The sequence below is a fragment of the Triticum aestivum genome, chromosome 5D (assembly GCF_018294505.1).
Source record: "Triticum aestivum cultivar Chinese Spring chromosome 5D, IWGSC CS RefSeq v2.1, whole genome shotgun sequence".
NCBI lineage: Eukaryota > Viridiplantae > Streptophyta > Magnoliopsida > Poales > Poaceae > Triticum > Triticum aestivum.
This window is the reverse complement of record NC_057808.1, coordinates 567,400,414-567,423,285: the sequence shown is the minus strand read 5'-3', so window position 1 is coordinate 567,423,285 and position 22,872 is coordinate 567,400,414. Positions and strand designations below refer to the sequence as shown.

At 44.1% G+C, this 22,872-nt stretch overlaps 1 protein-coding gene across 1 annotated transcript; it reads left to right on the top strand.

Moving 5' to 3' along the window:
* Positions 1-18,222: 18,222 nt before the first annotated feature.
* On the top strand, positions 18,223-20,412 carry LOC123123985 (probable indole-3-pyruvate monooxygenase YUCCA9). The gene is made up of 2 exons (XM_044544664.1): positions 18,223-19,348; positions 19,809-20,412. The coding sequence occupies exons 1-2, from the start codon at positions 18,341-18,343 to the stop codon at positions 20,052-20,054; spliced, it is 1,254 nt and encodes a 417-aa protein (XP_044400599.1). The 5' UTR covers positions 18,223-18,340; the 3' UTR covers positions 20,055-20,412.
* Positions 20,413-22,872: the final 2,460 nt, after the last annotated feature.

Sequence of the window (22,872 nt, the reverse complement as noted above, 5' to 3'; positions counted from 1 at the left end):
AAAAAATACATCGTTCTACAGAAAAGTTGCCGAGGATGCAGGACATCCTCCGATTACAAGAATTACATAATGCTTGCTGCTATTAGAGCAACTCTAGTAGATCCTGTATAAATCGGTACTACCCCTAAAACGATTTTACGGGAACTCGAAGGCCCCGATAGACAGATCCACTATAGTTCGTACTGCAAATTTAATAAACTAGTTCGCGCTACCAAATCATCAACACAGCCGGAGCTCATACATAGCTTAAACATAGATCAAACTACAAATTAGATCTAGGGGAGGTCGGCTCAATTCGTCGAGGTCGAGGAAGAACTTCTCCACCGACTTGCGGCAAGCGTGGGCGTAGGCGTGATCTTCCTTCGCGGGGGCGCCTTCTTCTCCAGCCACCACCCCGCGCTCCGCGGCGAGGAGCTCGGCATACACCTCCCGGCACCTCAGGGTGAGCGGCATAAGGGCTCCGCGGAGCTTGTTGAAGCCAGCCCACGCGCCACGCCTGCCGCTGCGGGAGAGGCGGCCGCGCTCGCACGCCTGCTTTGACCGCATGGCGCGACGTCAGCCAGCTGGAGCTGCCGGCCTCCGCGTCGTGGCGGATGAGCTTGCGCGGCATGGTCCGCCACGGCCACCACGCCCGCGAGCACCACCGGCCATGGATCCGCGAGAAAGGAAAATAGATGTGTGGCTAATTGCTAGCCAGAGAAAGGAAAGGAGACGGCGGAGGGGGCGGATTGCAATGGAGCTTATCCGGTATGCGAACCCTAACAACGTGTTTGACAATATTTGGGAAGAGGAATGGGAGTTTAGAATAGAGAGTTGTATTGAGATTAGACATGGGATGGGTCGTTTTATTCCCAATCCTCTGTTTGGCGCATTATAAAAATTATGTGTGAGAATTAAAAACAAATTGTATTCCCTTGTTTGGTTCGTGGGAATTGACAAGGGGCTAGACAATGGAAGTTAAAAAGTTATGATGAACGGTCAAGATTGACTCGCTAAAACAATTCCCTCCCAACTCCCACTCCCTCCCCTGTTAATAAAACGGTGGGAGTTGGAGTCTCAACTCCCATGACTGTTCCTTTATGAATTCCTAATCCCTCCAACCAAACAATAGATTTAAAGTCTCGTATCCCTTTAATTCCTATTCCCTATCTTTAATTACCCCCAACCAAACACGCTGTAAATGGCCCGACCCCGTACATATAGCGGCGCACTGGCGGACTAGTAGGCCCCTGTATAATTTTACGGACCGGTGGACTTTTAGCGGACATGTTCGGGCCGTAAAAATACTAAAACTGTAAAACCGCCGGAGTTATACGGGCTGGCGAGGATATAGCGGATCTGCTAAGTTGCTCTTAGCTATATCGGTTATGAATATCTGGAGCATCAAGTGTATATGCATGTGCACCTTGACGCTTGATTAGAAAGGGGCTGCACTGCCTACTCATTCCCCTGTTAGGTTAGGTTGAATGAAAACTAACTAACAGGAGCAAGCACACGATCTGCCCTGTGTGTCGATGGATATACTCTATTGTAGTGCCTCTGTTGTTGCTGTCATGGAGTAATTACGGGATGTGAGAGAGGGCATTGATGAGCTGCTAATCATCAAAACGGTTCAGTTTTTAGTTCAGTTTAGATCTGACTAACGCTTTGCTCATATCCTAGTTTAGTTTATGTGGTACCACCACAGAGGTGTTGTTCGCCGGATCATATTAGAGCTTCTACGGCCGGACTTCCCAAATTGACCGGCGGATGCAGAACCACTGACCGGACAGGAGAGAGAATGAAAAAGTTGACCCAATCGGACCCCTCAAAGCCTCCTTAAATGTCTGGTTTGTCTTGCACTCCTCATTGCCCCTATATATGAGATGTGTTCGGGCGTGTCCGGTCAGTGATCCTACGTCCGCCACATAGTATTTAGCCCACCACAGAGCATTTTCTTTCTCTCTCTCTTTCGTTCTTCATCAATCACATGCAAGTGACCAGACATATATAAATAAAAATGTGGGAGACATGACTACGTGAATGAACAAATAAAAAGTCAAAACGGATACGCCCGAACATTGATTGGACGCGTCCGTGGATGTTTAAGAGGCCGAATTTTCCCAGTCCGGTACTGCACATGATTTGGGAGCGCTTCTGTCTACTTGTTTCTATCATGACCATTATGCTAGTAGGCTGTCAAATGACTGCAACAGTTATGCGATGCTGGTCAGAGTCTCAGTTGAATGTATATGTGGAAAAACCCGAAGCAATGTCATCTCAGACTTAGCCAGAATCAAATCAGGGAACCTTTTTTAGCCTCTTGCTCTTGACTTGTTGCTCATGATTATTTCGGTCTAAATATGCCCTTTGTCTTCTCATAACGTTTACGTCAGCACTACTGTACTTGGATTTTCCAAACCGGTTCTCTCTCTCTCTCTCTCCAAAGCACAGTACGCAGACACACTCGCAAAAACACTCGTACGCACATTTAACCCTGTAGACAGACGCACGCCCTATCTATATACCTATTAGAGGATCAGCCACCAAATCTTGAAATTGACAAAGTCGCTACGAAGACCTCAATAGTTTACACACTAGGAAATCATATCATTGAAAAAATAGTGTCGGAAGAATAGACGTAGAAACATGCGACCACCCATGCCAAGTCGATGGGTGACCTTTGCCGTGTGAGCTCCACCTCTCATTGCTCCTACGGCAGGAAGGCGCCGCGGGCATCCTCGTCACATATGGAGAGCTCAAGTGCCTTGCCAACTGACGCTGCTCATCTATCTCCTCGAGAGAGGCTCTCGAGGATTCAGTCCGAGTCAACAAAGACAGGAACGAGGACGCCAAGAGATCCCGAGCCTCGGGCACCGTGTGAGAAGGAAGATGACCCGTCGACGCGGGTCCCAAGGCTCCGATGCCTTGGGAAGAGGAGGAGGACCCGCCGGCACATGCGACATCGCGTTATCTTCAGCGAGTATGGCGTGGCACGGTGGCATGGTCGAAGGAGGGGAGTGGCTACGACGGCGCTAAATCTGGGGAGATGGCCAAAAATACAGGCGACGCTAGATTATATTTGTGTATTATAAATAATATATTTACAAATAAAATAACTTAGTTTTAAAAATATTCATGTAATTAAAATAATACTTACAAATTTGAAAAATGTCAAATAGTTATTAATACACGTAACTAAAATACTTACGGAATTCAAAATAATACAAAAACATGTTAACTAATACAAATAATTATTTGATTACATGGAATTAAAATAATAATTATCAATTTAGAAACAAATATGGAGTTTTAAAAAGTATTGATGTGTTTTAATAAAGTTTGTGTGTTTGCCAAAAGATATAGCTTTGATAAAATTAAATAAAAAATGTGTATGCAAAAATAATTAGGAGCATATACTCTGCCCAAGAGTATATATCCTCAAATGAACACTTTCTAAATGTATACGTACATTTTTATAATTCATAAATATTATTTTAGTTACATGAATAATTTTTAAAATAAATGTTTTGAAATTAAAATATTTTTTGTAACCATATAGTTTGTAACACAAGAATATTCTACATTTATATTTATTATTATGAAATAATTTATAATTTAAAGTGAATAAATATTTAAAAGTGAGTTCTTTGTTACTATGACTATACTTTGCTTATTTTATTACTATGCCTATAATTTACATGTTTTTATTACCATGAATATAAAAGTAATACATGTATTTTTATGTACTTTAAAATTCAAAAGTGTTTTAATTACATGTATTAATAAGTATTTTAGATATTTATAATTCACAAGTACTACTTTATTTACATGGATATTTTTCAAATGTATTTATTTATTTGTTGGGACATTTTTATGACACATAAATATTATAAATATACCTTTTATTTCTATGATGATAATTTACATTTTTCTATTTTCTAAAAGAAGAAAAAACTAACAAGTAGAATATGGGCTGCACAGAATGCAACCCATTTAAACACCACCAGCGTGTTTCCTTCATGGTACATGGCTTGTCTAACCTTTCTATAGATTTTTTTTTAGTAACAAACTTCGTCAGGTGTATTGGTGGTGGGAGTTTTTCACGCCAATGTGTTCTCTGTGACGTACATTGATAGGTGGGACCCAGTGGTATTAGAGACGCATATTTGTGCACGTGTGCATGCCAACGAAAATGCGATGCCACATACAGACGGAAAATGCAACATATTGCACGTACGGAGTATTTAGCAACTGCAAGTACCAAACTGAACATCCATGACAAATACCAGTATCGATGGTGCATTTACCTCTTCTTCTTTTTATGATATTTGTTTTTTTCTTCTGCGGGCCTTTTTATGATATTTGTTGTTGTTGAAGGAAACACTTCTTTTTGTGATGGCTAGTTAGAACGTTCCCTTCGACTATGAAGACGTTTATGGCGACTTCATCAATCCCAAGATTATGTGCCGGCTCAATCTCTTAAAGATGCTCATAGAGATAGGGTGTGCGTGCAAATGTTCATCGGAACTTCGTCTATACTGTGTTTGAAAAAGAAAAAACCCGCCGACGCCGAGCTATCTTGCACTTGTTGGGAAGTGAATCCGCCCAACCTGCAGATGAAGTGACATGCACGCGTGCGTCGCGCACGTGGACCGACTAGATCGATCACTGGATGGCATGTGGACTCTAGATCCAGAATTAATTAAGCCATTCTTCTCTTGCATATATATACAGTGTTATAGACAGATGGTGCCACATATAGATTTGACGTTTCTTCAGCCTGCCGTCGTTAGCCGCGTGCGGCCATCGGCGATCACATGGTCTGGATGTCGATCTATATTTATTTATTATTAGATAAGGAATGTGAAATTTCCTAGCCATGCACGCATCAGTCCTCTGTCAAAGTTTGATGATCTTCTCCAACTTAATCCTACCACCAGCGATTGCAACAAAGCCCAAGTGGTAAGCACGAGGAGTGCGACGGCTAGTACTGGTCTCGCTAGCTAGCTTGGTCCAGTCCACCTACAATTGGGATCTAGTCGTATACCACATTGAATTGGATATTGGCTTCACACACTTGTCAAGTGGCATCTTGTCTATGGCCCCCCGGCCGCGACCTCCTCCTAGGATGAGGGCAACAAGGGAGGCGATCAATACTAGCTCCACATGCATCCTTCCGCCCCCTCTTGCGCCGCCGGACAAAGCTTGAGGGGGGTGGCGGCGGCTGGTGGCTTCTTCAGACAGAGTGCAAACCATGATGGTTGTCGGCAATGCGGTGGCTTGAGTTCTAGCATGTCAACGCAACGACCTTGAAAGCTGGGTTGCATGATTTGCTCTCTAGGGAGCAGCGTGGCAGCGTTGTTGTCCACACTGCTTGGCTGTGATTTTCGATTTGGTCAAGTCTATTTGAGATTCCAGTTCCCCCCTTGACAACACACCACACGGATGCATGGTCGTAGTATGTGTTCTTGGCGTCTTGCTAACGCTTGTAGTTGTAGAGTTAAGAATTGGATGCATCATGGGTCATTAACTATTCTTGAATGCCCTCCTGATTGACAGTCATGTCGACCAGTTTATAGTGCGGCTGGTGGCCAGTTGTCCATGATCTCATCTTCAGTAGAGCAGAGCATATGCTGGCAGTAGTAGCAGTTATTTTGCTTGCTTTCTTTCTGCACGTCTTGAGAGCCCTGCGTGCGCGTCTGTCAGGCAGCATACTGTATGTAGTAGCACAGGGTACAGCATTTGCAGCACAGAGGAGTTGAGTTGCTCTTCAAAGTTATTAAGATCGCAGGACAATGCACGTTTCCTGTAAAAGCTTCCCTTTTGTTTTTCCTCAACTCGCAACATCTACCCTTTTACAACAAAAAATTTCAATATAAATACATTATATTCTTCTGATATACTTGTCCGCATGCCAGACACATGTGGCGGCTGAACATCGGTCACATGAATGCCACGCGGACAATATTATACTATGTATTATCCTTAAAATGTACATCCTTCGTTTAAACGAAAAAAAAGTCATATGTGTTAGTTCGAAACTGAGTGATACGTATTCCGCAAAAAAAAAAAACCGTGTTATCTAAATTGTACATAAAGTGCAGGATAAAGAAGTCATTTCGGAGTTAGAGATTAATGTGAGCTCAAGGTGTTTGTTACAAACTCCTAGCAATTTGTACTTCAGTTAATATATAATACTCTATCCTCGATAAAAATCCTTAATTTTGTTATGAATTATTGTCATGCATTATTTTTGCTTATTGGAAAATTCAATTTACATTATTGTAATCCATTATGAAAAATATCATTAAAGAAAATTAATATTAAAGTATGGTATAAATTAAAATAGTTAAAGACTCTAAGCATTACATGATATTTTGGATTATAAATTTGTATATCAATAATAAGATAGTCACTATAAAATGATTGATATATGACCTTTTCAGGTATTTGATAAAACCTGTACTGAAAAAATTATGTTATTTTGCAACATAGGGTAAATTGTGGAACGAACTTGCGTACTTGAGAAAATGGAACCTCCTTCTCTGTTAACGTTATACTTTTATGTTTGTAATACCTTGCTTTGAATAAAGTCACTTAAATAGATAGATAATTCCTTGATTCCTTATTCTCACCCTTTTTACATGTATGTATGCAATTAGCAGCTTTGGAAGGTCCACCTTTGGACTCTGCATGTAAATTAATTTGCAAGTGCTCTATAATAATCATAATAATTTGCATCATGGGAGGACATGGGGTGCAAGTGGGTGAAAAGGCAGTGCAAGGAACCATGGCTAAGCTATCTAGAAAACCAGTTTGAGTTGATGATGAGCTACAAAAAGGGGAGAAGACAATACTTAATCTTGATGATTGGTAACTCATTTGATCATCTACTAATAAAGGGGAAGAAAAGTAAAGTAAAGCTTGACGGTTTGAGTTGATGGTTGAGGTGCAGAAAAGGCACGTAGAATCTTCATCATTGCCCATTACAAAACAAAGCTAGCCAATTAAGGAAGTTGCGGAAAGCATAATCAAATTAAAACATGGTTATTTTGCAAATTAGTTTTCCTCAATAAAAGAAATACTCAGTAGCTAGCGACCCACCAGATTACAGAGTAGCAACCAAATGAAGTTCATAACTAACAGAAATAATATCCCCATGTCGTACAAAGGGACCAATAGGAACATGAAAAATAACTCGAAAGTATATTTTTCCAAGAAATACGGCCAACCAAAATCCATCTCAGATAACCAAGCATGGATCACTATTCATGCATAGTTCTTGGTGTATCCACTAATATGTTTTAAAGCATCATATAACTAAGCAAAAATTCAGCAACCTTAATATATGTTTGTGGCATCACTAAAGAAGTTTTGAAGCACCATCGAACAAACTAATGAACATATCTCCTAATAATACTTGTATGCTACACAAAACAATCACTTTCTAGCTGAAACTAACTAGATCTTGTTAGACAAAACCGAATATAACTTCATGATGCACAAGAAAATCAATTCAGAAAATTCAACTTATGAGTTAGAAAACTCCCAGTTACTTATTTCTCGGTGCGGGAAATTATTCAGAGTGAAGATTGCTTTCATAACCTTCTCAATACTTAGCCAATTCAGTATATGAAAGGAAAATGCAATAAACAGAGAATATGCAAGGCCTTGAATCAGAATAACTCATATGGTTCCGCATCTCCTCGAGGATAGATATTCCCACGTTGGAACAATAAATAACTTAACACCACATCTTTACCATCAGCTCTAGCTTATAGCAACCCAAGGAGTAAATTCTCCCACCGGGGAGAAACACCGAACACTTGCTACATGTTGCTTGAGCCGATCTCGACATGTAACCATTGGGAGAAAAAAATTCTTTCCGGACAGAAAGGCCCCACTAGGCGGACAACCTAGTCAAAATCGCGAGCAAAATCAACAATTGGACACCTCAATTAACTATGAGAGATTCAAACTTTGTGAGCTTTGTTAATTTTAAATATTATTATTGAATTAATGCCCTTCTGATATTTAGTTTGCCAGGGGTTGATTAAAAAAAGTCCTGAATGACCATTTCACCATGATCTCATCAATCTTGAGCAAAGTAGAGTATATGCTAGCAGTTAATTTATTTGTGTACTTCATTGCACTTGGATCATAGGATCCATCAATACAAAGCTAGCTCTTCATCTCTCTAGATGCACATCACACGTGACACGGTACATTTGCCGCGTAGAGGAGTTGCTACATTACTTCTTTCTATTCGAACAATTAAAATCACATGACGATGTACTTGTTTACAGAGTGAATGACATTTTTTTCCTTTTCTTCAAAAAAGACCGTGATCTCTTACAAAGTTTCACAAAAAGTACAAAGAATACAAAACAAAACAAAATATACATTGAGATTTATGGACCACCGAACGATCGCCATCGCTGGCAGAATGAGCTGCCGACACACTGCTGCATATGCTTCCTTATAGGAGACCACTTGACCTTGTCAATGGAAAATGAAAAGTTTTCGTACACGTGCCCCTAAGGACCAGCGCCCTAGAGTTGATGTTGTCATCATTGAACCTTGAATCGATCTGAAGCACTCGGTGCATGATCTCGACATCGTGCACACATGGTGCGAAATCCTAACCTCAGCGCCCTAAGGAGGCGTCAGGAATCTATGCCGAAGCTCCATTCCCGACGGAAAAACTCGAGGACGATCGGAGCGTGAAAAACCAACTTGATGATGATTTGAGGCCATCCACCCGAGCACCGCTTGTGCGAGGTACAAAATCCTATCTTATTTACTAACCAGAGTTGAGGCACTGGGAGTCTCCTCCGCGCCATCAGCTGCCGGAGCGGCAGGCAGAGGGGATCCCACTACATTTTATTTTCAAGTCATAACTTTTACACTATTTATGAAAGGAAAATGCAAGTTGTCCAATCCAAGGAGTACATTCTACATTTCACTCCATTCAAAATTGAATCCACATCCTAACATAGTCACCCCGCATGCCAGACCAATGTGGCGGATCAACACCGTATACACGAGTGCCATGGCACAAACTATTACAGTTACATAAAAATCACGTCTTTTTACGTGAATGATAAAATCACATCCTTACCATGCATAACTGAGTGATAATTATTCCACAGAAAATGGGAATTTTTTGTTATCTAAATTATACTGAAAGTGCATGAATATATAAAGAAATTATTTTAGAGTTAGAGACTAAATCAAGCTCAACGAACTTTTAAAAACTCCTAGCAATTTGTAAGGTGCGCTTGGCCTTTTCTCATTCTCAACGCACAACTTTGACTGTTTGACTATAATTTTCACTTATATTAGCTCTACAAAACTAGTATAAAAACATGTGCGATAACCATTTTTGCAGTAAAATAACGGTGACACTATTCATACATGTATATTGTGGTATACCTTTGTAGTCAAAGTCATGCATGCATCAAAACTATGCAAAGTTAAGCGCACCATATGTTTGGGAAAGAGGGAGTACTTAAGTAAATATGATACTCTATCCTCGATAAAATTCTTATAATTATATTATACATCATATGTCAAACATTAATTTTATCAATTTCAGAACTCAATTTCTATTAAACTATTGTTTTAATTCAGAAAGTACATCAATCAATGTCGGAATTGGAATTCAACATAGTTATGAATAATAATAACATTAATAAAAATATGTTAAATTCAAAGTAGTAGTTAACATAGTTAACAAGTCAGCATTACATGATATTTTAGATTATCATTTCGCAAAATCTAATCACCAAAGAATGATTGATATGTGATCGTTACAATTATTTGATAAAAGCATGTACACATATTTTTTGTTATTTCCCAACAGTGACTTCCATGTCGCCGGCCACAAAGGGCAAAATGTGGAAGGAACTTGGGTAACTTGAGATTCTTTTTTATTTAATAGCATGGTTAAAACTGTCGGTTGAGCACGAATAACGGGTACTAAACGGAACTTGCTCCACTGTTAACTTCAACCCTTTTGTGATTGTAATACATTACTTTGAAGAAAGAAAAGGAGCTTATGGCTAGATGGGTGATTCGTTGATTGCTTATTCTCACCCCTTTTGACATGTATGTATGCAATTAGCAGCTTTGCAAGGTCCACCTTTGGACTTTGCACCATAGATTAATCCGCAAGTGCTGTATAATAATGGTAATAATGGGCGTCGTGGGAGGACACGGGGTGCAAGTGGGTGAAAAGGCAATGCAAGGAACCTTGCCCTGGCTAAGCTAGCTAGAAAACCCAGTTTGAGCTACCAAAAAGGGGAGAGGAGGAGAATACTTAATCTTGATGATTGGTAACTCAATTGATCATCTACTAATAAAGGGGAAGTAAAGCTTGGCGGTTTGAGTTGATGGCCGAGGTGCAAAAAGGCCTGTAGAATCTCCATCATTGCCCATTAGAAAACAAAAGCTAATTAGGGAAGCCGCAGAAAGCACAATCAAATTTAATTAAAACAGTATGGCTGTGGTGTGCATCTACCAGGACTTGAGGACTTAAGTCCTGAGACAGTCGTCAGTGGTGACGCTCGTGCCCATGGATCGGCGAAGGGACGGAGAGATTTCAGCAGACGATTTATTTATGTGCAATGCAGAGGCAGGCCTGCATGATGATCGATGCTGGAGGAGTTTAATGTGCAGCAGCAGCAGCAGCAGCAGCGAGCAGAGGTTCAGGGAAGGAATGAATGAACGAATGATGGACCGACCTCAGCTCTGATGGATGCATACCATATATATTGATTGATTGAGCCTCAAGAATGACTGCCGATTGCGTCAGCCTGATCAAGTTACTGACCTCTGCTCTGCCGTGCTCATCATACGTACAGTACAGACAATACGTAGGTAGCTAGGACGATGGATCATTCATTCATACTCCTACCTCTCATCTGCTCTGCTCTGCTCTGCTCTTCTCTGTTATGATAGAGTATGGATGGGTCATAGGGAGCTAGAAAAGGGACGGGTCGATCCATCCATCGGTCTGGGTATACGGCTCACACAATATGCACCCGTTCATCAAGTTGAGAGCATCTACAATCAGATTTGGCATATTCGACCACTCAAACTCCGCGGATACTGACCGATCAAGCCTCAGATTGTAGTTATCACAACCAGACATTTCAATTACCATACCACAAATTCATACAAACTCACGCAACTACGTAAACAATGCATTACACACATCGTTAGGCTACTACATCATATGTCATCAGACTAACAAAATTTGACATGTTTGGCTATGGTGGAGAAGATTCTCCATGCTTGCTCTTCCCGGCGCCCTTGCCGTCCTTCTCGCAGAAGTACCGGTCGAAGACGCAATAAGGATTGAGCCCGATCTGCTCGTTGCCAGAGTTGTCCGACCCATCGCTGTCCTCCTTCTCATCCTTGGGTGGCAGTCCGGCCATCGCACGGACCGCCCGATTCTGCTCTCGGGCTAGGGCGCGCGTGTTCCTCCGCTGCCGCTTCTTTACAGTGCGTGCTTGGATGGCTTCATCCTCAACGGCTGCCCACGCCGCCGCATCAGCCACCCTCATGTCGGAAGCGAGGCAAGCACACAGGTCTCAGTGGGACTCATACTCCGCCGGAGCGGGATGGGGAAAGGAAGATTTGAAGGCTTCGAGACCGCGATGATCTAGCCCCGGAGGATCCGAGCGCCTGATGTGCCGACGCTATGGAGTTGCGCCGGACAGATCCTGTTGTCGGCTGGGCACCGTCCTCCTGGGAGCGGCTGGAGTCAGATCCACTATCCACCATGTCGGAGATTGCTGGACGGGCGCTTGGGTGGTGGAGGGGATTTGAGTGGAGTGGCTAAGGTTTGGTCCGGCGAGCGGATGAAGAGAAATATATGCGGGTTCGGGTGAGACAGCATTGCCGGGTCCGACGTGGCGGACGCGCCTATATCCGTCTTATATTTGGGCTAGATATGAGGGGTGCACGTCAGACCGGGCGTTGGAGCCCCATTTGAGGCTCCCGTATGGCCATCCGCCCGGACATTTGAAGAGGATTTGGGGCGCCCAACTATAGGTGCTCTGATAGGAATAGCAACAGATGTTGTCGAGATGATGGCTTCAGACTTATTGATATATTACTTTTATAAGATCTTGATGAATAATTAATAAAATGGCTGTATGCATCACCCTGATACAGTGTCGACGGGTCATCCTCCTTTTCAAAAAAGCTAGCAAAATCGTTCGGTTGCTCTCACTCTGAATCTATATAGAAGTATCCAAGAGTAAGTATGCATGGCATGGGATGGGTTTGTGGCTCTGCGTGCACTCAACTGCTCCATCCATGATCCATGGACTGACCCATCATCAAGATCTTCCGATATAGTAGTCCTCCAAATTAAGATGGACGGACGGCTGTGCCATGCCTGCAAACTGTTGAGTGCTCCAAATTGTCAACTGCCAGCTAGTAGTAGTTGCAAGCCCACCCTGTCTAGATACGGCAAACAGCTTTCGACCAACCTACACATACACGTACTAGCAACATGCTGAGCTGAGTTGAAGATTGTACTCTTCTTGCGGAAACTACTCCACGAAAAACATATGCGTATTATCTAGTTTGGATATCGATTCTGCACCGCATTTTATCAGCTACTCCCTCTAGTGTCAAAAATGTTTTTAGATTGTGGGATGGAGGGGTGTCAAAAATGCTCTTATATTATGACACAAAGGGAGTACCATATATACATGTAATAAACAAAAGTAATGGCCAAACACAAATGCTAGAGACCGGGCCAGTGTCTACAACATCATCTATTTACAAATGTACTGCACATCTCATAGATACTTCGACATACTCCCTCCGTCCAGTGGTGCTGCCTCCGCGGCGGCTGCGGCTTGGGGCCCTTGACCCCGATCCGATCTGGATCTGGTGGTGCTTGGGTCTGGGCCATGGCGACTGACGAGGCGTGGTGTTTGTCGGGGCTTGTCGACCTCTAGGCACCATGGGGGTGCCGGCGGCGACGCGTGCCCGACGTGGTGACGCTGGTGGACGTGGTGGTCATCTTCTTCCAGAGATGGCCGGCTAGAGGCTTGGTGATCGGATTTCGAGATCCATCATCTAGTCCCGGCTGCGAGTAGGGGAGACATGGTTGCCGGTGAAAACCAAGCCTACGGCAGGCGATGGCGGTGTTCTCGCCGTTACCTTGATGGAGGCATCGTCGGGTAACTACTGTCGACCCACTCGTGCTGCTCCGGGGGAAACCCTAGGATCTGGTGTTCCAGATCGGACGATGGCGGCACTGCGGTGTCGTTTCTCTCTTGGAAGCATCGTTTGTGGAGCAGCGCTGGAAGTCAGAGGCAGGAGGTGGAGCGGCTTCGTCTTGCACGGAGCTTCGGTGGAGATGTCAAGTCATGCCTGACCGACAGGTGCTACGCTTTGTCATGCCTGGTCGGCAGGTGCTACGCACGACAAATCTTCCAAGGACTTCAAGCTGTGTCGGCTGGTGGTACTTGGCAGCATGGCGCTGAGGTGTATCAGTGGCGACCGCGACATGCACAGCTGTTTGCGCGCAGGGAGGAGGTGCCGTTGGGCGCCATGGTGGCGTCGACGATAGCTAGACCGAGCAAGGTTGATGCATCAGTACAGTTCTGAAGATGGAGCGGTGGCAGTTGGCGGCAGCGGCCTCTGAGAGCACGACGGACCAGTGTGTGCCCCAGACCCGGCAAGTGGCTAGGTTGGGGTCTCAGGTCTTAGATGTTAGGCTTGGCTGCGATGTCTGTTTGGTATTAGGCCCAGGCTATCTGCGCCCGTTCATCAACTGGATAGGTGTAGCGACAGTTTGTTGCTTAGACGGTGGCTTTAGTCTTACTATTGTATGACTTTGTAAGGTCTTGTGAGAATATTTAATAAAGTGGCCGTATGCATCACCCAGATGCAGAGGCCGGGGGTCATCCTCCTTTTCTAACAAAACACTCCCTCTGTCTCATAATATAAGATGTTTTTTGACACGACACTAGCGTTAAAAAACATCTTACATTATGGGACGGAGGAAGTACTAAATAAAGCTATTCACATGCAAACCAGCTACAACGAGTATACATGACTTTAAAAAGAAAGTAAAAGCCGTCATTGAGAATCATACAAGTAATTGTTTTCACACAATTTTGTTTCAGAAATGTCGCCCTTTTACTTGTATCCGCTTGATATGACATTATGAGTAAATAAAAGCGACATTTCTTACATAAAATGGTGTGAAAACCACGGGCGGAGAGCTAAAAATAAATAACCGAGAAATACATACGTCTACATCGAGTAATGTCGATGATTGATACACCATCAACCTTTTGATCTAATGGAAAGTCATGGAGAACAACGGACATAGTGGTGGTGTCTAAAGGGATCTTGTCTGTGATAATGAAGGCACATAATGAAGGCACGATAATTTTATCCAGGTTCAGTCTCCCTGATGTGTAATAGCCACGCGTCCTGCTTATAGATCTATATTGATCAATGAAGAGTTACAGTGTGTAGATTTGATCTAGACAAGCTAGGTCACATGAATGTAGTGATGGTTTTCACTTTTAATGAGATTTCGATGAAATTCACCGATTTTCTATAATTTCAGTAGATATTAAAATAATTACATTTCGCCCAAAATATTTCAGCAATTTCAGTAGTGCACAGGGATTCAGCCTTTTCAAAATATATTTCAAAAAAATCACCTATTTAATTGAATTCAACTGAATATTTCGGTCATCTGGCCGAAATGCAAACTGAAATCACTGAAATGCATTGAATTTCGGTTGGTGATCAAATTTTGAAAACCATCTGTGGTCTCACAGCAGAAGATGGTCCTTTGGCGCAGGGGGAGGGGGCTTTATATATGTTTACCCATGATGGTACTTAGGCAATTTACGATCTGGTATCACACGGTTACAAGGAATATATCTTGTCTAACAACATAATCTCAATTATGACTTGTTCATCCTTACCCCTTCCAAGTGTCTACCTTTAGACGTCTAAGTGTGGATCCCGAGGATCTATAGAGACTCACAGGTGGACTTGGTTTGTTCAGACCCGTTAAGGTATACGCCCCCGGATAGTGTACAATACACAAACAACTAAGCCATATTTACAACCCGGGACAATACTTTGTCAATTTAGGCTAAGTTGCGCAATTGACTGGTGGCCAACAAAGCTGCTTTAGGTAGTCAAAGAACTGGAAGGCAGATGTGGTACCCAATTGTAAGCTCGTTGTGTGTTTTGTTTTACATCGAAAGATCCTAGCAGCTAGAATTTAACTTCACAATTAGGGGATGGCCAAGGATTGGCCATTCTCTCATGTGGTTTTGAAATTTGGCGAATGTTGGGTAGGGGTGCCACAGATGGCGGCATAATCTTAGAGCATAACTAATACAATGGGGGAAACTTGACAATGTCTAGTTACTATCCTCGAATATAGAGTGGCCATCAAATCTATGTCATATGGCACATATGGAAGGGGAGATCAAGATGCCTTGCGTGGGAAAAGCCAGAGGCAGTGAATTTGACCGTGAAGGAAATCCAACTTCGTACCTGTTTTCCTTTTTTTATATAGAAAAAATATATTGATATCAAGAATATATCAGTTACACCCGACTTTTCATAATATTCTCTTCCAAGAGTAGTTCACATGCCGCCCTTGTTTCAACCCTCTTTTTAAATCACACTCTTTTTTCCTAATCGAGAGACAGTGTTATATTACCAGTTCCTTGGAAGAAAGAAAGAAAAAAAAAGTCAAAAGCCAGCCGAATAGTGGTGGCCGGCCGCCGCATCGAACAGACCTTACGCAACATAAATAGTAAAATAAAATGCTCGATGAGTTGGAGCTTATGTATGTGGGAGTAATATAAGTGCAGCAGGTGGCACCTTATATAGTTAGTTGGGTTCATGGAGCACTCACTCACTCATCGCCAATGAAGGTCGACTGATGGTTAATTAAGTTGCTGCTTTGCTTTGCTTTGCTTTGCTTCATACCTGATCACAACGTACACTAACTAATTAACTAGTGCACGATGGATGGATCGAGCAGAAACGAATCAGATGCTTGGACAAAAAGCAGCTTTTGATTTGCCATCCACCCTACAATCAATATACCAAACTTGCAAATAGGTATGTGGAGCAGCTAAGTTAGCTATGGCTACAAACAAATTAATTCCATTCCATGTTGCCAAACAAAGCCGGTGGCTGCTTTCCCAAAAGGTTGTAGGTTTAATTTAGTTGCACAACAAAGCGCGTACGGCCGGCCGAATCATAGCTTTTGCCGCTTGTAGATTGTTTATGGTCTGAAAGCCACGATGAAGTAAACTAATGCATGGTGATGATTGTACACGTACTCCATATGCGATGCGATGGGTTGGGACGGTGATACTCCAGTTAGATAGCCGAACTCATTTCTTAATTATATCTATCATCATGTGCATCACCTCCTCTCAGATATTCGTACAAATTTTCATAAACTAGCTTAGCTAGTTAGTGGAAGGCGGCCATCAAATGCGAATGCGCCGGTAACATTACTTTAGTACGAATGCATGAGAGCACATAAGTCTAAGTGCTTTACCTCCCAATGCCAATGTTACATTCAGGCAGTTTGTGCCGATAAAACTAGTCATTAAAGGTCAGGGTAGCTTGGACGGTTAGATTCTTTGTGGTGGAACCAGCGCACCAGGATTCAAGTTCTCGACTAGGCACTGGTGTGTGCATTTTTTTGGATTTATTTTAGTCTTACTGATGATGTTGGTTCGGTGGAAGAAGACGTTACCGTCTACTAAGAGATGTATGTGGTGACTCTGTCAATCATATGCCGGCTCACCATCTCGAAGGTGCTCATAGGAATAGGATGTGCGTGTGTGCGTCCATAGAGAGGAGTATATGTCTGAGCATATGTGATTATACTGTATTAAAAATGGAAAAAATGTAAAACAGGTAAAAGCTGGTTAGAAAAGCTCAATTATTGCAATCTACCGCAATACCAACACAACCCAAGTATTAACCTATTGAATGCATCAATGTTAATTATTTTTTTATCCACATAATGTGACTGAGCGTGAGTCTCGCATCGCCGCCCGTTGCGCCTCGAATAGATTTGCACGGTTGTCGAAAGGTTTCCATGCACTGGCTCATGAAAGGCCGTCTTCTTCCATAGATCCATTCTGAGCTGGCCTGGCTCAACCGCCTCAGATCACTTGTTTTGGAAAGGCGATTTTATACTAGTGGAAGGGAAGCCAACATGCACAAGGAAAACCGATAGAGACACCCATATAAGTTGATGAGGTATGTTCACTGTCACCTCCTATATACCTTGGGGCATACTATAAGTGCTCCACATCACGGGATGGCATGCTTTCAAGCGGAAGGCCACCCAAAGGGGGCTAGAGTGGAAGGAGTTAGATCTACCCTGAGAGTCAATTTGAAATTCAAGTTTAAGGAGTTAGATGTACCTAAGAGTCAATTTGAAATTCTAGTGGAAGGAGTTAGATGTACCTTAGAGTCAATTATACACACGCTCCGTTGGATCAACCAACTATCCCAAAAAGACTGATCTAACAGTTAATTTTACAAGATAAGTGTACATGTGTATAATATAAAAGAATTTTGCAGGATATCGAATTGATTGATCTATATATGTGTTTAAGTTAAAACTAGTTTAGCATTGGGTGAACCTACACTCTAAAATATGTTTATATGCGTCGGTATATAGTTCATATTAAAATCTTTAGAAATGGAGGCCCTCCGTTCTTAAATATAAGCCTTTTTGTATAGAGATTTCACCACAGACTACATGCAAAGCAAAATGAGTGCATCTACACTGTAAAATATGTCTATATACATATATATCTTATCTTTATTAAAATATTTATTAAAAGGTTTTATGTTTAGAAACAGGCCTTAAATATAAGCCTTTTTTATAAAGATCCCATTACAGACTATATACAAAGCAAAATGTGTGAATCTACACTCTAAAATTACGTCTATATAAATCCATATCTAATCCGTATTAAACTAGTCTGTATTGAAATCTCTAAAAAACGAAAGGCATATATTTAGAGTATGACCTAAATGATGAAGGTGTGAATCGACTGTACTGCATGGTATGGCGCTAATGTCCTACTAAAAGCAAAGCAAAGCAAAGCGCGGGAATTTTAACTGCCAGCTCAAATGAGTCTCCCTCTTCCTCACCGGCCCTATTTAAAGAGGCCTCCCCTTCTTCTTCCCCAGCTCCCCTCACTCCATCCCTCCTCCTCTTCCTCTTCCTCTCTTCTCCCTCGATCCATCGGCTCAACCATCCACTGGTGGTTCCCGCCACTGCTCCGACCGACTCTACGTACATAGATACATGATGGCATCGCGCACCATGTGGGTGAACGGCCCCATCATCGTGGGCGCGGGGCCGGCGGGCATCGCGGCGGCGGCCTGCCTGCACACGCGCGGCGTGCCCTCCGTCGTCCTCGACCGCGACGACTGCCTCGCCTCGCTCTGGCAGCGCCGCACCTACGACCGCCTCCGCCTCCACCTCCCCAAGCACTTCTGCCAGCTCCCGGGGATGCCCTTCCCCGACCACTACCCCGAGTACCCCACCAAGCACCAGTTCGTCGCCTACCTCGAGTCCTACGCCGCCGCCTTCCACGTCCGCCCCCGCTTCCGCCAGTCCGTCGTCTCCGCACGCTTCGACCACGCCGCCGGCCTCTGGCGGGTCACCGCCTCCGACGAAGACACCGGGATCACAACGGAGTACATCGGGCGGTGGCTGGTGGTGGCCACGGGCGAGAACGCGGAGCGCGTCATCCCGGACCTGGACGGCGCCGACGCCTTCAAGGGCCCCGTGTCCCACGTGTCCGAGTACAAGTCCGGCGAGCCGTACAAGGGCAAGCGCGTGCTGGTGGTCGGCTGCGGCAACTCGGGGATGGAGGTGTGCCTGGACCTGTGCGACCACGGCGCGCGGCCGTCCATGGTGGTGCGCGACGGCGTGCACGTGCTCCCCCGCGAGATGCTCGGCGTCGCCACCTTCTCCGTCGCCGTCTTCCTGCTCCGCTTCCTGCCCCTGCGCCTCGTCGACCGCCTCCTGGTGCTCCTCGCCGGCCTCTTCCTTGGCGGTGACCTTGCCAAACTCGGCCTGAGGAGGCCGTCCCATGGAGGCCCGCTGGAGCTGAAGAACAGCAAGGGCCGGACGCCCGTGCTGGACATCGGCGCGCTGGACAAGATCCGGGCCGGGGAGATCAAGATCGTGCCCGGCGTGAAGAGGATGGAGGCCGGCGGTGCGGAGCTTGTCGACGGGCGGTTCGTGGCGGCCGACGCCGTGATCCTGGCCACGGGCTACCACAGCAACGTCCCACAGTGGCTCAAGGTAACCAACCCAACCAACTTGATCATTATACTCCTACTACATGCATGCTGTAGATAATCTAGTCTAGTTATAAGATATTGTTAGTTAGCATAGCAGTAGGGGTCTTAATTTAATTTAGTTGCACATCCATCAGTCGGCCTCCCTTGATGAGTAGTATCATATTGCACTCATCTTATCGTTAAGCTAATCCAGTTTGTGTGATAAAGCTGTGATTAGTTAGTGTGGAATGCATTGTTATGGTGCACTAGCTAGCTAGTTGTCATGATGATGAGGCGTCATAAACCGACAAGCACACTGACAGAGACCTCAAGCTAGCACAAGGGTGCACTGCACTTGCTCAACTAAAACTAAGAGAGACCAAATACAATCAACACTTGTTTTCTCTTCACTTTCATATAGTATAATTTAGATCTTGTTGCTAATCGATGAACTAACAAGAATGTCTCTTGATGTGGTGCAGGGAAGCGACTTCTTCAGCGGAGAAGGGTACCCCAAGGTGGAGTTCCCGGAAGGGTGGAAGGGCGAGTCGGGGCTCTACTCCGTCGGCTTCACGCGCCGGGGCCTCGCCGGACTCTCGCTCGACGCCGTCAGGGTCGCCAGCGACATCGCAACCGAGTACCACACCACGTCGCCGTCGCCGTCGCCGTCGTCTTCGATCCTACCACAACCAACACAGCTGGTGCCCTGCTCACAAGCAGAGACATGATCCTGAATCCTGAACCAACAACAAGAAGCTAGGCATGGATCTGAAGCGGGACGCATGCATGCTTCACTGCTTCAGAGTTCAGACAGACATCCCCACCCCACCCCACTGGGCTGGCAACAACAACAAGCAAGCTAGGGGTGTCACTGTCGCCCAATGGTTCCAGAGGCCATAGATAGATAGATGAACCACCGTATTAACAGCAAGAAAGAAAGACAGAGCCCAAATTTTGACGTGTTTATGGGCCCTGCATCAGCATCAGCAGGCAGGATCATCTCACTCTCTAATGTAATGTAAATGTACAGCTGAGCTAGCCTAGCCTCCTTGGTTGCAATGCAATAAATCAGTGACTGTGCTCTGCATATAATAGATCTGCTGCTGACCTGCACCTTCTTCAGAGTGAGAGTGACCTAGCTTGAATGCTTGCTGGGTGGAGACTGACAGGAGGCTGTATGATTGGTGGTGATGCTGATGGGAACAAAATCAGTAATCATGAGCTCCAAATCAGCTCTCTCTCTCTTGCTGTTCCTCACAAGGAAGGAAGGAGGGAGGATCTAGCTTGCTTGCTTTGGTGCCATTCATTCATTCTCATTGATTTTGGTACGTACGTACGTACGTGTGATCTGTTCCTGTTCTTGGTCCACTCACTGGCTCCCATAGATTCAGGGGCCATTCACTCATCCATGTGTCCTGCTCTACAGTCTCTAGTACAGTACGTATGAGCCCATTACGTACGTACGTACGTTTACGTACAATGATTATGATTATGGTACAGTCCGTCAGTTAATTTCCCCAGCCAACAAACAGAACAAACAGATCATCATCAGCACTGCTACCACTGCACTGCATCTGCATCTGCAGGTGAACAATGATCCAGAGCCCAGGCAGACCGTGTTCATGATCCAAATTGGTCTCAGCTTTCGCTTAGGGCGCGATTAACCTGACTGTCACAGTCCATTTCAGTTCAGTTCAGCTGAGTAGTGGTAGCCATCTCTGCCCATGCCTCGTCCCTGCAAAGAAGAATCAAAATAAGATGGCGTGAGTGAAGAGTAGTATAACTGCACCTAGATTAGATTAGCTAGTGTGGTACCACATGGTGATGCTCAAAATCACGCCAAAATGTCATGTTAATTAAGCTCCCAACTTGTTCATTACCACATACTCCTACGCATATACGCCCCAGCCTACTAAGGATCAGCATCCTTCCGATTAACTCCCCATCTCTAGTGTAGTGAGGTGGGTGACCACCCTACCCTACCGACTACCCATGATCGATCGATCGATACCAAGAAGAAGGAAAGTGACCTCCCAGTCGGGCAGTAGCCATTGAATTGATCAAGGAGGAGGGGGAGGAGGACCAGCGGCGCAGAATGAAATGCCCCACACGATGGCTGCTCCTGCTTCTCAATTACTACCAGTACCAAGTAAATGCAGCCTCTGTTTGGTTGGTTTTCACTCTGTTTCTTGCCCCTGTTCTACTTCTCCAGCACTAGAATTTGCATACCACTCTGTTTTGCTCTTGTCTTGTTCCCAACAATGGGAATGGGCCGACATTACCCGTTGGGGAACAAGTCCGAATTTCGATCTTGCTACTACCACTATAGCCCCGAATCGCTATTGGCCAACTGAACTACTCATAAATTTAAGGCCCGTGTGTCTTCTGGGTCGGCTTCATAGAAAAGTTAAGTTGGGCGAGGGGAGAACACCGGCACAAGTGGGTCGAACCAAATTTAGTTGCCCATGGTTGCAGTCTACTGTTACAATGCACATGTTTTTCAAACTAGTGGCCCAAGACCGCTCATGTTTCAGAGTTACAAATATTCTGCATGATGATGGAGGCGATTCATGGTAGAAATAGAAAAAGGAATTGCATATGTTCCTTATTTTTCTTTGAACGGATAAATTCTAAATATCCTAACTTACTAAAAAATCCCTACTGCGAAATGGTGCTAGTTGAAATAATGTTGTTATGCAATTGCTCTTTGTTCTTGTACAATCTCTACTATCTAAAAAGAACGTACGGTTCTCATTTCACCTTTATTCTCACCACCCCTTCGCCCAACCTTTCTTCTATGATAATAAATCAACTTAATTTACTTACCTTTTGAACCAATTCCATTTTAATTTACTTACCAGACTTCGGATCAAAATATAAGGTAATTTATGGGCAGAATTGACACTTTCAGCCTTAATCATCACAACGGCATGTACGTCAGGACTTTACACATTTAGCCCTAGCATCAGAATGATGCACAAGCGCAACTAGTACAAAGTTGGGTCATCTATTTTGGAACAGAGGGAGTAGCAGTCAGTATCCTGCCTTGTGAGAAGAAACAATTAACCCAAAAGCTATGTTTAACCAAACTATTTAATTTCTATTGACTTGGTATGTTCCTTGACTTTTTGGCTGACTCTGAAATGGCATTTCCTTTCCTTCTTCACACAGAGTCACAGTTGTCAGATCGCTCGACAGTTTAATACAAGTATAACAGTTTAATATGAAAATATTTATCTTAACTCGCTATTGGATGTTCAACCGTCATAGTTTTCGGTGATATCACCACCGAGTACTAAAGCCGAATAGCCTGGTTCACGGGTCGAAGGTCCGTTCCATGACCCACAGTCGTTCGATCCGAATCGAGGGTCCAAAACAATGTTGGCTCGAGCTAGGTCGGTGGACGGATCGCAACCCCAATCGATGAATGCTGACCCCAAACAATATGTAATATTGTAAAGAAGTTCATGACTTACCAGGTAAAAGAGCAGAGGGATCTCGGGGGAGATCCAATCGCGTCGCCGCCGGACTCCCCCTCCCTCCTCC

Coding starts and splice junctions, on each gene's coding strand:
- LOC123123985 (XM_044544664.1), top strand. CDS start 18,341: ATGATGGCATCGCGCACCATGTGGGTGAACGGCCCCATCATCGTGGGC. Junction 19,349..19,808: donor ACGTCCCACAGTGGCTCAAG/GTAACCAACCCA, acceptor GATGTGGTGCAG/GGAAGCGACTTCTTCAGCGG.